Raw genomic sequence first — 15,298 nt, forward strand, 5'->3', positions numbered from 1 at the left:
CCTTTTAAAGGAAATGCAGCAGCCCCTTAATGCAGTAGCCCCTGAAGGGAAAATGAAAGAAAACACTCACCTGATCCATGCTTTCTGGAATGAACTCGCCCTCACTGTTTATACTGGTGAATGAGCCATTCCGGGCCACCTGGTGCAGCTCATCTGGAATGTATCCTGGAGGGGGAGAGCTTCTGTCGCGACTATAATAACCTGTTGATTTTTTAAAATATGTGAGTAAATTATAAAAATCCTTTTACCAGCAAGAATCATCTACTTATATGATTTTAGTATCAAAGCATGTGACATTTATTTGAACGCCCACAGATGCTGCAAGGCACACAAAAGAAATAAGGTTTGACTATCTTTTGGCGGGAAGATAAATTCAAAGGGGTGGGGTTCAATGCTGCACTTAAGTGATTGTTCTGTCAGCACAAGTATTTTGGCTTGCCAGACAGAATGATTTCCTCTGTCCTCTGCCTGCTGCTGTTCTGGGGGTTCTCCTGACCCTCCCAACCAGGAATTGGGGAGGGAACAGGGGCTACAGAGGGAGAAGAGGGGTGCAAAAGTCACACTGCGCTAAGACTCAATGCGCTGGTCTCCTCTCTCTCACCCACACACAGGTGCTTACCTTTTTATTTATTACATTTGCATCTCCAAATTTGACCTCAATTTAATTCTCACATCAATTCTGTGAAGTATATTAGACTGAGAGATACTGATTCCCTCCACTCACCACCCAACCAACTCAAAACTGTAGGAATATAAAGTTTGCTTACCTATTACAGAAAGCCTGTTTTTCCTCTCAGTCACTCTGAAAACTGTATTATCCAAATCTTCCAGCGATGGCAGAGGCTCAGTATTACTCTGAAGGTGAAAGCATGGAGCAGTTTATTTATCCCTTAAAAAAAATAAGAAATCCTCCCACTCTTGTAATTTTTCAGTGAATGGACTGTTAAGGAGGACAGGTGCTATTTGCTGCCGTGCCTACACAACCTTAGCAGCTCTTTTCGGACCAGAATTTCAAAAAGCCAGTTACAAAAACAAAGGAATTCAAAGATTTAAAATATGTAAACCAGAGTATTTTAAAACTGGGAAGAATTATTCTATTTCTGTCAGTAAAATTCTACTTTTGTCATCATTCTAGCCCAGGCATAGGCAAACTCGTCCCTCCAGATGTTTTGGGGCTACAGCTCCCATCATCCCTGACCACTGGGCCCAGTTAGCTGGGGATGATGGGAGTTGTAGTCCCAAAACATCTGGAGAGCCAAGTTTGCCAATGCCTGTTCTAGCCCATGAAAAAATACTTTTGCATCCATCTTTCACACAATGGCAGCTATCAGCACTAACAGATAAAAAAAATACAGTCACTAGCAGTCTTTGAATTGACGTAGGTCATGTCTACATCACCCCTTCCCACTGCTTTGGTGAGGCAAGTAGTAGGAAGCAAAAGTCTGCAACTCATAAAAGCAGAAGTGCTGCCTAATCCAGTGCTGCCACAACAATACATGCCTTCCATAGACTCTCGTCCCTGCTCAGGCATTCAAATGTGAGGAGGGGAGTGTCCATGAATGAGCACACTAGCTCTGCATCTTCCCTGCTGCCCTCTGTGGGTTCAAATGCAACTATCTGCATTAATGAAGCCTCCTTACTCATGGAGGCTTGCACATATTTTGGAACGCTAGGACCTCAGGGAACCTTCTTGAGTGTGACCTAAGAGGGTGGAGTTCGGGTGGTGCTCTCTAATCCCCATGTGTTAAGTTAATCCTCATAATGAACACCTGAACAGAGCTTCAGAGAATCAGCCATCTGGATTTCTTCACCTGAGCACATAACAGACAAACAACCAAACAAAACTAGTTCAAAACAGACCAATGGATTTGGATTCATGTGGACATGCCCCAAAGAGTAATTTTAAATACAGAACGTTCACTTGTGTCATATGATATCTGAATACACACACACACACATCCGTATAAATAACATGTACACACCTGTGTGTTTCCATGGGCAACAAGCAATATCTTGAGACTCTTCATATGAACACTTCGATCAAGAAGCTGTACCGCTTTGTCCAGGTCATCCTGTGTAGCTAATGGGATCACCAGCTACAGGCAGAAAAATATACACACAGAACAAGGTCACAATGCAACCTACTCACAGCTGATGTGATTAAGGAATAACACAAACAACTACTATTCAAGAACCATTCTTTTACCTCATTATTGCTGTAATGCAAATTCATTGACTGTCCAAAGGCAACTTTAGCTTTTGATGCAATATCTTCTAACTTGACAGGTCTAGGAAACTGTAGAATTCTGTAATACAAGGTATAGGCATATGGGGGAAAATCCACCAACATGAAAACAAGTACGTAACTATTGATGACAATGATGAAAGTTAAATTTTTGTTCGTGGAATAGTGACATACCGGGGGGGGGGGGGGAGAAAAGCATGTTTTCATAAGGTGTCACACTCTCTCTTAAAAACCAAATTATTAAAAAGTGCATTTACTGAAAAGACAAAAACAGCACCCAAATTAATAACCCCACATTCAGTAAGGTGAATCATTGAATGTACATGATTGCTGCTGGGTAAACTATTGCACTATTCTGGAATACTGTTTCAACCCACCTTACACCAAATAATTACTGCAGCTGAAAAAGTAGTAGTCAAATTGAAACTTGCACAGTGAATTAACAAGCTAATCAGCTTCTGAAGATAGATTTTATCAGCCATTATAAGATTTTCTATAGTTAGAAAGCCATGCTTATAAATCATTTATTTAAGATCTGCAGCAGGCTTAAACTATGTGAGTCAATACCTTATTAAAGTAAAACTCTCCTAATTGTGATACATCAACTTGGCCAAGAGTTTCTAGGAAATTAATTCCTATGCCAAAGGCAAACTATCTTAAGGATTTGAAATACGTGCTATGCAGTCATTTGAGGTGAAATACTAACACAGAATAAATTTGTTCACCAAAATAACCTGAAGTCAGTTTTTAGCACAAGAACAGAAGAGCTAGATCATTTTCCAGGTTTGATCTCTCTAAACATTAGTAATTTACTCAGCAGAAACGGAAAATAGCTGACCACCACAAACCACGATGCAGGTGCATGAAGGCTCCCCCATTTTCTTTGGGATTCAGGAGTAGCTGGATGCCATAATTGAGCTTACTTTGCATGTGTAATTAGAATTATAGAATTGAGGAGTTTGAAGGGACCCAAGGGTCATCTAGTCCAACCCCCTGCAGTGCAGGAGTATTACAGGGTGTGCATGTGTCAAAATAAATGATTTTATTAAGATATATTGCTCCTTATTCTATTCTAGGAGCAAAAGATAGCAACATATATATTTCACACATATGCATGCATTTTTAGCACATTTCTTAAGTTTCTCTTTTCTAAACATTGACGTTGGACAGGCATCTCTCTATTCTCTTTCAAGCTTTGCCAATACTCCATAAAGCTACAAAATATTATGGGTTGCATCCAATTGGTTTTCCTTCACTGACAGAAGACAATTTGATTCAGTGGAATTTTTAGCCAGTGAAACAGGGATCACAGTAATTATTAAATTATCTTCCTTTTGCACACACACACCCCATACTATAGTCCATACTGTTCTGAAGGGTCCAGTAACCCTTTGCAGCAGATGTGGGACTTCTAGGGGGAATTGTGAAATATTGCCTCAATTCCCATTCCACTGGATCAAAGAGCCTTCCATCTGCCGAGGGTCATCAACTGGATGTAACATTCAGAATGGATTCTGGAAACTTGTGGATTATCTTTTTTTACCTTTTCTCTCCTCGGTGTTCAAATTTGACTCGGACATCATTCTGTAAAAGAATTACACACATACTAGAAAACAAAGCTGGGAACAAATATTATTTGTGAATATTCCTCCCTGGATTGCAGACGGCCAACAAATATTCTCACACACTTGAAGCAACATTCTTTGGCAATGGAAGAAAAACTATTGGGAAGTGGGAATTTGGGATATGCATTACTCTGGTACACAGGACACATCTGTTTAAGATCTGTTCTGCAACACTATATCCCTTTCATTTACTTCATAATTTCAAAAATATGTACACCACAAGGTGGAACATTCCCAGCAAGTGGAAATCACTCACATCAAATGCAGAAACACATTCTTCATTGTAAGACAAACACATTACAGGATTACCTGTTTTTTCGGTGAAGATGATTTTGCTTTCCCTGTTTCTTGTAGAGGCAATGGAGGGCGACTTGCCTTATGAAGGACTGCCAAATCCTGCATGATTGACTTCAAAGCTTGCTGCTCATCTGTTTAGAAGGAAAAAAGAACTATCTGTACCCACTATTCATAAAATGCCTTTGAAAACAAGGTTTATTATTTTTAATACCTCCAATAAAATAAGTAGGATCTGAAGATTGTTTTGATTATACATTTTATTAACTCATATATATTCAGACTGTCTAATGTCTCAAGAACTACTCTGTATTCTAACTTATGTTGTTAACATAGATTTCCAAATTTTAATATACACTTGCAAAAATTTCCTGTTTTCAGTGATGGTTTCCATTATGAACACAAGGCTGATGTGCTTGAGCTAAATTGAATTGAACCCAAGAACTCACCCATAGCTGCAGCCAGCCAGCAAACCTTTACTTCAGAAGAATGGTTCTCCCATTAGAACCCTTCTATTGCCTATATGAAAAACAAACACATAAATTACAGCAATGAAGAGAATAAACAGTTCAGAAAGGACTATGATTACAGGCATAAAGAAAGAAAATTGCCATGTCCCAAATGTTAAATATAATAAGCCACTGGAAATTAGTTACAGGTCAGCCACATCCTTTCCCATCAGCTTCTTCATGAAGAAGTATGGGTGAAGATTACTATAGGAATTACTTGACTACTGTTCGTGAATAGCCAACAATGCAATGTTGTAGCTTTTGCTGTATTATTATAGCTCTGCAAACCACAGTCCCTTTCTCAGACCTCCAAATTACCATGCAGCAGAGAAGCATTATGTTGGCTGTACTGACACAATAAAGCTGTTGTTGTTTTAACCTCTTCTTGATCTTAAATCATATACTAAAATAATAAAAGAAACCTGTCTGGACAGATATGACTGTAGGATCACAAGGTGGTCCAACAGAGGTGATAAACTTTAATAAAGATGAAATATATTTGTGAAGTAAATGCCACTCTCCTCTAGAGAAGTAAAAAGCTGAAGCCCACTTACTACTGTGTTGTCATAATGATTATATATTGTTTATTACATTTAAGTCACCTTTCTCAAAATAACCTGAGTGACTATATGTATGAATATAAAAAAATGAAGATTAAAACCATAGGAAAAGTGAGCAAATCCATAGAACGCTAAAAGCATGCACCCATAAAAATTAAAATCAGAACCAGCAGAAAAAATAAATTCAAGGAAACTAATCAGTATTAACAGTCCATCACATGCCATCAATGAGTGAAATAGACAATTCACAGGATTTGTTGAAAATTCAATGTCCACCAACATTAGAAGACCAAGTTAAGATTTACCCAAAATCAAATTGATTCAACAATAAAATGAAACGCTATGGAAGACAGGTATCCTCTGGACTTGCTCATTTGTCGAACTTAAATCAGGAAGTGTACAGTAAACATCATTGTAGGTTGCTACACTGTTACATGCATATGCTGATTGTGTTTACCTTGGTGTGTCTTATTGATACATTACTATGAATTTTGTTGTTTTATTGACATTGTACACACTTTGGGCCTACTAGTAGTGAAAAGCAGATACATTTTACAAATACAATAAAACATAAATTTCCCACCCTAATGGCACCTATGCACCATTCAGAGCAGCTAACAATTAAAACCCAGAATGAAATACAATTCTTTTTAAAACATTAACACAATATAATTAAAAGAGAGCTAAGTTGTAGCAGCTAAAATAGAGATTGATACTAATCTACCCAAATAATAAAACAATACCTGCCTAAACAAAAAGGTTTTTGCCATATAGTGAAACACTGTAAAAAAAGGGGGGAAGCATCCAAGTGTTAAAAAAATTAGGTGTAGCTGCAGAGAAGGATGTTTATCTAGACCCTAGCAACCATGCCTGCATCATACTGTAGCTGGGCACCAACTTGGATGGCTTTAGAAGAGGATTGTACAAATTCATGGAAGATAAGTAGCTATTAGCCATAATGGCTATGCTTTACCTCTGTGGTCACAAGCAATATGCTATGGAATAAAAGGTAAAGGTAAAGGTACCCCTGCCCGTACGGGCCAGTCTTGACAGACTCTAGGGTTGTGCGCCCATCTCACTCAAGAGGCCGGGGGCCACTTCCGGGTCACGTGGCCAGCGTGACATCGCTGCTCTGGCGAGCCAGAGCTGCACACGGAAACACCGTTTACCTTCCCGCTAGCAAGCGGTCCCTATTTATCTACTTGCACCCAGGGGTGCTTTCGAACTGCTAGGTTGGCAGGCGCTGGGACCGAACAACGGGAACGCACCCCGCCGCGGGGATTTGAACCGCCGACCTTTCAATCGGCAAGCCCTAGGCGCTGAGGCTTTTACCCACAGCGCCACCCGCGTCCCTATGCTATGGAATACCAGAGGCCAAAAACCATAGAAGGGGAGAGTGCTCTTGTGCTTGGGTCCTGTTTGTGGGTTTCTCCAAGGCAGCTCACCGTGACAAGGTGCTGAACTAGACGGGCCTTTGGCAGGCTTTCCTTCTGTTCTTACAGTTGGGACATAGAGAAGAGCATCTCAGTAATATCTTAAGATGAGGGCAGGAAGATACAGGAGGGGGCTGTCCACAGTATCCTGGTCTTAAGGCACCAACACGTTGATTTATACTTTGAAACAAATCAGTAGTCAGTGCAGCCTGGCAGGACAGGTGTAACATCATCCCATAAGCCAGCATACTGGACCAACTAGTTTCAAAAAACTTTGGAAAGGTAGCCCCACACAGAGCATGCTTCAATAATCCAATCTGGATGCAACTATGTCTACATGGTCACCATGACCAGGTCTGACCTCGTAGAAATGGACACAGATGTCACACCAGCTAAGCAGGACAAAGGCACTCCTGGCTACAACTGCTCTTTGAGCACCCAGGTACAAAGCAGAGTTCAGAAGCACACAACCCACCCAAATTGTGAACGTGATTCTTCAAGCAGAGTACTGTCCCATTTGGAGCAGGGTGAACCCCTATTCCACAACCCCTTTGTCTTGTCTAGATTAAGTTTCAATTTATTAGCCCTTATCCTGCCCATTACCGCCTCCAGACACCAATGCAGAATATCAACAGCTTTCTGTTATAGATGACTGAAATGCAAATGAAAGTCTGGCTTTATATATGTATTCCTATCCGAACCAACTAAAGCCACAATTCAAAGAAGCTGCTACATGCATGTACAGGATCAGCACCTCCACATTTTACTTTCTCAGCAGGTTTGCATATGTATGTTTCTGTCTACCTCCATCTCTCCCCCCATCATATTAACTATATTTAAGTACAGGGGTACCTCAGGTTACATACGCTTCAGGTTACAGACTCCGCTAACCCAGAAATAGTACCTCGAGTTAAGAACTTTGCTTCAGGATACGAACAGAAATCATGCTCCGGCGGCACGGCAGCAGCAGGAGACCCCTTTAGCTAAAGTGGTCCTTCAGGTTAAGAAGTTTCAGGTTAAGAACGGACCTCCGGAACAAATTAAGTACTTAACCCGAGGTACCACTGTATTTTGTACTCACACAAAGTAGCTGAAACACCACTACCCATGCACAAGAAGAAACCGGCTAACCCTGAAGATTGCAAGACTCCTATCTATCTATTTAGATGGGAAACCATTTGTTTTTTGCAAGAGCAACCTGCAACACGATTTTGGAGCTTAATTTCCTACTGATGGTTTCCCATTTGGAAAACCAAATTAGGTAATTCTGAAACCTATCCATTGGGCACAAAATGCTGACTGACTGTCATGAAAAACAACAACTATAAACTATGTGGGAGCAGGAATGCAATGGCCAGAGAAAGACACAGATATAAAATGGACAGACAAGGCCATTTCACTGTCTTGATAGGTCACTTCCTCATTTACACACATAAACTACTTTAAAGTGTCCCCAGGGACACAAGTGAGAGCTGTTCACAGAAATCCAAGATTCTAACGTATCTGGGATTTAGCACAAAGGTGTGTCTGCCACCTCCGCTCAGAATACTGACTGTTAGATGGGGGACCTGTGGGAGGCAGAGAGGAGAATGGGACAGAGTGCCTGGAACCCTGAACAGCAACAGTCCATACTCCACACTGCATTTCTACAGACTAATAGCAATCAAAATTAGCTAAGTGACAGCCCTTCAGAACTATCCATGCAGAGGAGGAGGTTTCACCAGGCTTGAAAGAACCCCAAGGTTTTCATAAATTAAAAACAAATATTTAGAGGGGAAACCATCAGTAGGAAATTAATCTCCAGAACAGCCCCAATGGGGGCTGAATATACTTGGTAGCCATAGAATAGTGGCACTGCATACATATATACTGGGGTGGGTAGCGGAGAATGGAATAGCCGTGATGTTGTACTGAAGCACCCCACACTACAAAATTGTGTTGCAGGTTGCTCTTGCAAAAAACAAATCTTGAAAACTAAAAAAAATGGGCTGAAATGAACAACAGAAACATCTGGATATTTTAAGGTCAGAAAGAACATGTGTGTTGAATTATGAAATTCCTCTGTTCCTAACACTTTTGAAACCCGTCTGCTGCCTAAACAATTAAGACTGAAGATAAGCAGAAACTTTCATGGATTTGGGTAGTCTTCAGCACTGCACACATTAAGTTGAAACTGTTTATTTTATTTTAAGTATTACTCTCTTCGCAAGCCAAGAATTTCATAACACCAACACTATTTAGCTGGCAAGGCTGTATGGAGATCACTGAGAGTTGTTCTTGGTACAGGTAAGGAAAAAAGTGCCCCATACTATTTATCTTATTTGGAAAAAAAATTATAGACTGCTTAATGTTAGAAAAATTTGAAGCGGAGTACACATATACAATAAAAGACAGCATATAATCAATAAAAACAAACAATAAAACACAAGAACACTATCATAAACATACAGGTAACAGAGATACAAAGAGACAGAGTCCAGCCTTAGGGGACAGGAAAAGCCTGAACAAGGTGTGGCTTCAAGCAGATAACTGATAGATTGCACAGGGAAGGGCCTTCCAAATGGCAGGAGCAAGCATACAACATGCCCCCTCCCAATTCATCACTCAACAATGGTGAGGAACCTTTTTGGCCGAATAGGCCAAATCTTTATCACCCTCCATTCCTGCAAGTCAACTTTGACAGAAGGGAGGGACAATCCATCTATAAATCATCTGATTTCATAATGATAGCAGATGACTGTCAAGTGCCAAAACCGGAAGCTTAGCCCAAAGTCTTTGCAAGCTCTAGGCTTGACACCTGAGCACCAAACACAGGGATGGCAAAGCCCCTGTACAGCAGCTACCAAGCACCCAACAACCAGTTGGTAGCTGGGAACTTGGGAACTACAGTGGTACCTCAGGTTAAGTACTTAATTTGTTCCGGAGGTCCGTACGTAACCTGAATCTGTTCTTAACCTGAAGCACCACTTTCGCTAATGGGGCCTCCCGCTGCTGCCGCGCCGCCGGAGCACGATTTCTGTTCTCATCCTGAAGCAAAGTTCTTAACCCGAGGTACTATTTCTGGGTTAGTGGAGTCTGTAACCTGAAGCGTATGTAACTTGAAGCATATGTAACCCAAGGTACCACTGTATTGTAAAATAGGGGTGTTGCTGGCACTGCCAACTGGCGGTGTATGCCAAGGTGCTTTTGGCCAAACCGTTCCCTTACATACCCCACACCTGACATCAAAATAACATCATGTGTAGAACAGTTGGGCAGGGTTCCCTTGAAATGACCTCAAAGACCAAACTGAGAGGCTTGGTGGCCCAGAATAGGTCCATGGACTGCAGATTCTCCACCCCTGCCGTAAAATAATCTTTAGGATCCAGTACCACCAATAGGGATTCAGGTTGATTAGCTAAGAGATCAAACAGCTCTTTCAGGTAACCTGGCCCTGAGTAGTTCAAGCCTTTATCTGTCAATTACAATACCTTGAACATAGCTCAGTTCACATACCAACCAATGTAGCAAGTTATGCAGAGTACTAAAGGGTGGGAGCAATAATGGGAGCACCCTCAGAGTACTAGAGGGTGGGAGTTAATAAATGGTTATAAAGGGCTATACAGACCTCTCTTTTTTTAACATCAAAAAACTTTACAGTTGCTAACCACTTCTTTGCTTTTTGGCATCAAGTTAAATGTGTTCTGTGAGTTATTTTATAAGTGTCATTTTCTACCAAGGTGATAATTAAATCATTTCACAATTTTACAGTTTCTAGAGGAAGTCTGCATCAGCATTTACTTGGGCTGAAAATAGTCTAAATGACAACCCTTTTTGTAATGTTTTAATATTGTAATGCTAAGACGGCAAGGAATTGCAAGAATCAAAATACTATTTTTCCTCCCCCCAAAACATTGCTAAGTTGTTTATCCTATATGCTTCTGCCCTGACAGCAACATCTTTCAGCTTGTTATGATCATGAAACTGAATTTTGTTCCTAAATTAAAACATACAACTAAGAGTCACAAATTTGCAGCACTGAAGGGGGGAGTGGCAGTTGAAAATAGAGTTTGAGTAGAGTGAGAAAAGAGCTGGGGAAGGCTCTCTTGTGTTAGCTTTTTGGTATTAGCTTATGTGTTGTACCCACCTCTTGTATTTCTCCTTGTTAAAATTGGTTTAGACAACAACAACAACCCTCAGTGTTCTTACACCCCTGCTTTACTGAAACTTCTGCCATTGTTTGAGTACAGGAAGAAGGGGAGAAAACTGAAAGGGTTGTTTTAAGCATCTCCCTCAGGTCTGCCTCATGTGAAAGAGATAAAAACGTGGAGCCCTCAAATATTCAATAGTACCTTCACAGAATGCATTTCTGCTCATGTGTTGTCTGGTCCCATGTATTTCTGGTCCCATGAAGTTACAGATTCAATGTAGTAATTTAGAAAATATATTTTATTAACAAGCAAACACCCATATATGTACAACATCCATCAACACAAGCTAACTAGTATACTTGCTCTTAAAATTCTATTCCTCTTAAAAATATAGTAGCATATCAGCATGGGGTATATGTGCAAAAGAGGCTACAGAATAGTAGAGAGGAGAAGGCATGGAATTGGTGGGTGGTCTGTGTGCAAGGCAGAGTTAGAAAAAAATAGGAAGGAGGAGGTAAGAAAAAGGGGTGAAGTTGAAAATGGGGGCAGAGGAAGTTGCAAAGAAGGAGGGAGTAGGTGGCATGGGAGTTGGGATGAAGATGAAAGCAAAGGAATAAAAGGCTCTCCCAGGAGGGGATGGTGGCTTCATCATAACTGGATGGAAGGTGAAAAGGATAGTTAGTGGATGCAATGTATTTGGAGGAGGAAGATACAGGAGGTTACTATGGGGGTGGTCTGTGTGCAGGGGTTGCACAAAAAGAGAGAGGGAGGCATGGATATGGGGATGAAGGTGAAAACAGGCATTCAAAGCAAGGTTGCAGAATAGGAGAGGTGGCTTCTGAAATGAGGTTGGGAAAATGAAAAGTGAGCTTAACAGTTGCATAGAGTGGGAATGAAATCTCTAAAGGGTTAATGTGGGGAAATTCCAGGGGGATTTGTGAGTGGAGAGAGCACAGATACAGTATTCTATGAAAATTCATTATTCCAAGAGTGAACTTCCACTAGCCTTTTTAGCCATTCAACAGAAAATAAGCATGAAACACAAATATCACTAAGTTGTGGTCAGCATCTCTCAGCTTTGATCTTCTAACCAACAATGTTGTGGCAAACCCTGAAGAATTTGTTTGCAAAGTAAGAACGGAAGCTAGATAAATTCCTTGCATGTATTTCCACACTTCACAACTCAGGGCAAAAGGAGCTCTTTGTTCACTTTCCCTCTTGAAAATACCTGATAGGCAATTCTCATAAATTCACAACATCAAGAACTCAAGTAAAATGACATTAATAGGGTAGCACAAGTTACAAGCCGCAACACATAAAAAACAGCCCATTCACCCAATATTCCTTGTCAGCAGAAGTCACTTAACTTGACCATAACCTCTAACTACACTCCACAACTACACACTGAAATTTGTCACTAGCCAACATGGCCACCAAAACTGCACCAACTTCTCCATAAAATCCCAAATCAGGATTAAAACCCTGTTTTATACTTCTAGTAAATCAATATCTCATTTTAACATCAACCCTAATCTGTGCTGACATCCTGTTCTTTGAACCACAGTGTTAAACTGTGGCCTACTTCTTACCTGATGCTCTTTTGCAAGTATCTTGTGGATTCTTGCTTATTTCCTCTCTCTCCATACCTCATCTCTGCAGTTGAAACCAGATTCCTTCGCTGGATGTGTCTTTGTGTGCACGTGTGGTAGCAGGGCAAAAAGACGCTATATAAAAACCTTCTTCCATTCTCAGATAAATGTACACACAGTGTGACTTATTCCCAAATAAGTACGCTTACGCCAAGCCTTATGGTTTAGAGAACTCACAAACCTCACCTCCTTTCCAAACACACACACACGCCAAAATCCCAGCCACACTCTTGATATTGGGACTTACATTTGAGTAGACACACACGCAGGATGGCATAGAAAGAAACCACAATTTACTCCTCCCCTTTCTTCCTCAATGACAATTCAAGGGTCCTCCCAAACCCCGAATCCCCATAGACTTTCGGTACTTGGCTTTTGCCCATTACAACCGCAACCAGGAAAAGTGACCCACTAGAAATAAAGCTAATATATCGTATATAATAAATATAGGTTACATGCATGGCTATGAGGTCCAAAGGGGGGTGGGGTCTCCTACACCAAGAGCAAGAGGCTTTTTCCCACCTCGCCAGACACCAGAGCAGGCGACATGGACGCGCGCGCGCGCACACACACACTACTTACCTGTGGGGCAGAGACGAGGAAGTGGGGGGGGGGGAGGCGGAGGGTTCCCTCCCCCCCAGAAGCCGGCAGCTCCAGGCCTCGAACACCGGAGGGGTCCAGGATCCTGGCTTTCAGCTGAAGCCAGACCCACTCTCACCCCTCACCGGGTATCAGTGAGGGGGGGGGGGACAGCAGGCCCAGCAACACCCCCTCCGCAGGGAGGGGGGCAAGCAGCACGTCGATGCGGGGGGAAGGGGACAGACCCACAGAAAGAGCCGGGGGTGGGGGAGAGGTGGAAGTGGCCAATGAGGCAGCGGCCCCCCTCACTCTCCCCTGCGCTACCCGGGGGCCGGAGGGGGAAGGGAAAGAAGCGCGCAAGGAGCCCCCACTACCCCAACCCGGTGCCCGTCTCCTATTCGAGCAGACCTTTCCCCCACCCCCACCCCTCACAAGCAACCCCTGTTCTTTTTCCTCCTCAAGATCTCCTCAGGCTCCGCCTCCCCCCACGCAGGAGCCCGTGACTCCCGTACACACACACAAGACGGCACGTCTCAACGTCATGACGCACGTCGCGCCTAAATCAATCAATAAATAAAAGGCACGAAGGAGGGAAAGAGCCGCTTCCCACTACAGAGACTTTATTCGGAAAGAGGCTCGCGGGTGGCCCGAAGAAGTGCGCTCGGACAAAGAGTCTCCAGAAAGGATAGCTTTTGTAAGCCGTTGAAGTCGTAGGACTACAACTCCCAGCAAGCCCCATGATGGCATAGCCAATAATGAGGGATGATGGGAGTTGTAGTTCCGGTGACATCTGAAGACACCCACCCCCTCTTCCCATAGCGTCCAACTGCCGGTCGGGGAGGGGGGGGCGATAAAAAGGATACCCGGTATCTATGATCTCCGCAGAGCGGTAGCGCTGGACGTCTTGGGGATTCTAAGATGGTAAAATAAAAATAAATAAAAAATCCACCGCCGAAATACGTATGCTTTGTGTCATAGAACTACCAACTGAGGATAAACGCAACTCTTATAAACAGTATAGAAGCAGAACCTTCTTGATTGAGACTCACGAATCTGCAAGTCGCAGGATTCAAAGAAGTTAACTGACATTTCCATTCTAAAATTGATCTGGATCGTATATTTGTAAAACTGGAGTTTACTAGGAAGAAATTTGCGGGTTAATTGTAAATGTTTTCTCCCTCTAACAATGGAGAAATCCACAATTTTAATATAGTTAGAGCTCTCCTCAAACAAGGTAGAAAAGTCAGAACGTCATACTCTTCCTTGTTCACGTCGCGATTTCTTGTATATATTGTTAAATATATTTATTTTAGTAATGAGAGTTTTAAAAACATAATGCTTTTGCATGCGACTGCATATTGGAGCTGGCCCGACAGGTTGATTAGAGGAAGCAAATGAATGATTAAGCTGAAGGGTGTTTTGCATTAGGCAGCCTTGAGTGGAAATTCAGCCCTGCTTCTCACCTCAGCTTCACCTCCTACAAAATCCTATTTCTATGGGCAGCTCTCGCTTCCTACCCCACTGGCATTCCCTTGTGCGAACCCTGAAATTCTCCGTCTCGTTAATGATGGGCTTCTCTACTATTCTTATCTCTGTGGTGCACAAGCCAGAGCTCTCCGTACCTCGCGAGCGACGCTCGCCACACAGTGGCCGATGACGCGAAAAGCGATTATCGGAAGGAGCATGCGCAGTTTCTCCTACCGCCTTGTGGATCTCTTTGGGGCAGTGCTTGCCTGCCTGCCTTTCTGCCTGTCCTCGGATCGCGGGTTCGATCCCCACCGACAGCCGCTCGTAGCTCTGGGAAGAGCGCGTGCGTGCAGGGAATGCTGTGCTAGCGAGGGATGTCGCCATGCAGCCTCCTCTGGTCAACAAGCCAATAGAACTTGCATGGCTTAAAGTTGGCTTATTGGGGAGCCAATTTTTTTATCATTCTTGTTTTCTGTATTATTATTTCTGCAAGGTGCAGAAATTCTGAATATTAAGCTGTCTATAAATAGGTGAAATGTAATAATCTGGCTAGTCACTAGGTGGAATTGGAAACACAGTCTTTTCCATTCTGGGAACCTGTGGTAGTGCTAGTAAGCCTTATACTGTTGTGTGTGTGTGTGTGTGTGTGTGTGTGTGTGTACCAGTACACCTTTCTGTTAAACTTTTTTTTGCGTAAACCCATGTGAAGGAGACATAACAAATGGCGTTTCCCTGTATTGTTTGTTTTTAAGGAAGTGTTTTGTGCATTGTTGTTCATTGTACAGAAATGAACAATACTGTTTGGAA

The 15,298-nt window shown here is 42.3% G+C and overlaps 1 protein-coding gene across 2 annotated transcripts in view; it reads right to left on the minus strand.

Moving 5' to 3' along the window:
- The window catches only part of MAP3K2 (mitogen-activated protein kinase kinase kinase 2), a 38,168-nt gene extending 24,351 nt beyond the window's left edge, over positions 1-13,817 (minus strand). For both annotated transcript variants that reach the window (XR_014508772.1, XM_083430880.1), the window contains exons 1-8: positions 13,028-13,817; positions 4,614-4,683; positions 4,180-4,298; positions 3,789-3,829; positions 2,207-2,306; positions 1,983-2,096; positions 768-855; positions 71-201 (exon numbers count right to left, since the gene is read on the minus strand). Coding sequence is in view for 1 of the 2 variants with exons in the window: in XM_083430880.1 (XP_083287006.1) it covers positions 71-201; positions 768-855; positions 1,983-2,096; positions 2,207-2,306; positions 3,789-3,829; positions 4,180-4,298; positions 4,614-4,617 (597 nt within the window). In the remaining variant the exon portion in view is untranslated. The remainder of the gene's footprint in view (positions 1-70; positions 202-767; positions 856-1,982; positions 2,097-2,206; positions 2,307-3,788; positions 3,830-4,179; positions 4,299-4,613; positions 4,684-13,027) is intronic.
- Between the last annotated feature and the right edge of the window lie 1,481 nt (positions 13,818-15,298).

Source organism: Podarcis tiliguerta (assembly GCF_965153285.1).
Source record: "Podarcis tiliguerta genome assembly, chromosome: 1".
Classification (NCBI taxonomy): domain Eukaryota; kingdom Metazoa; phylum Chordata; class Lepidosauria; order Squamata; family Lacertidae; genus Podarcis; species Podarcis tiliguerta.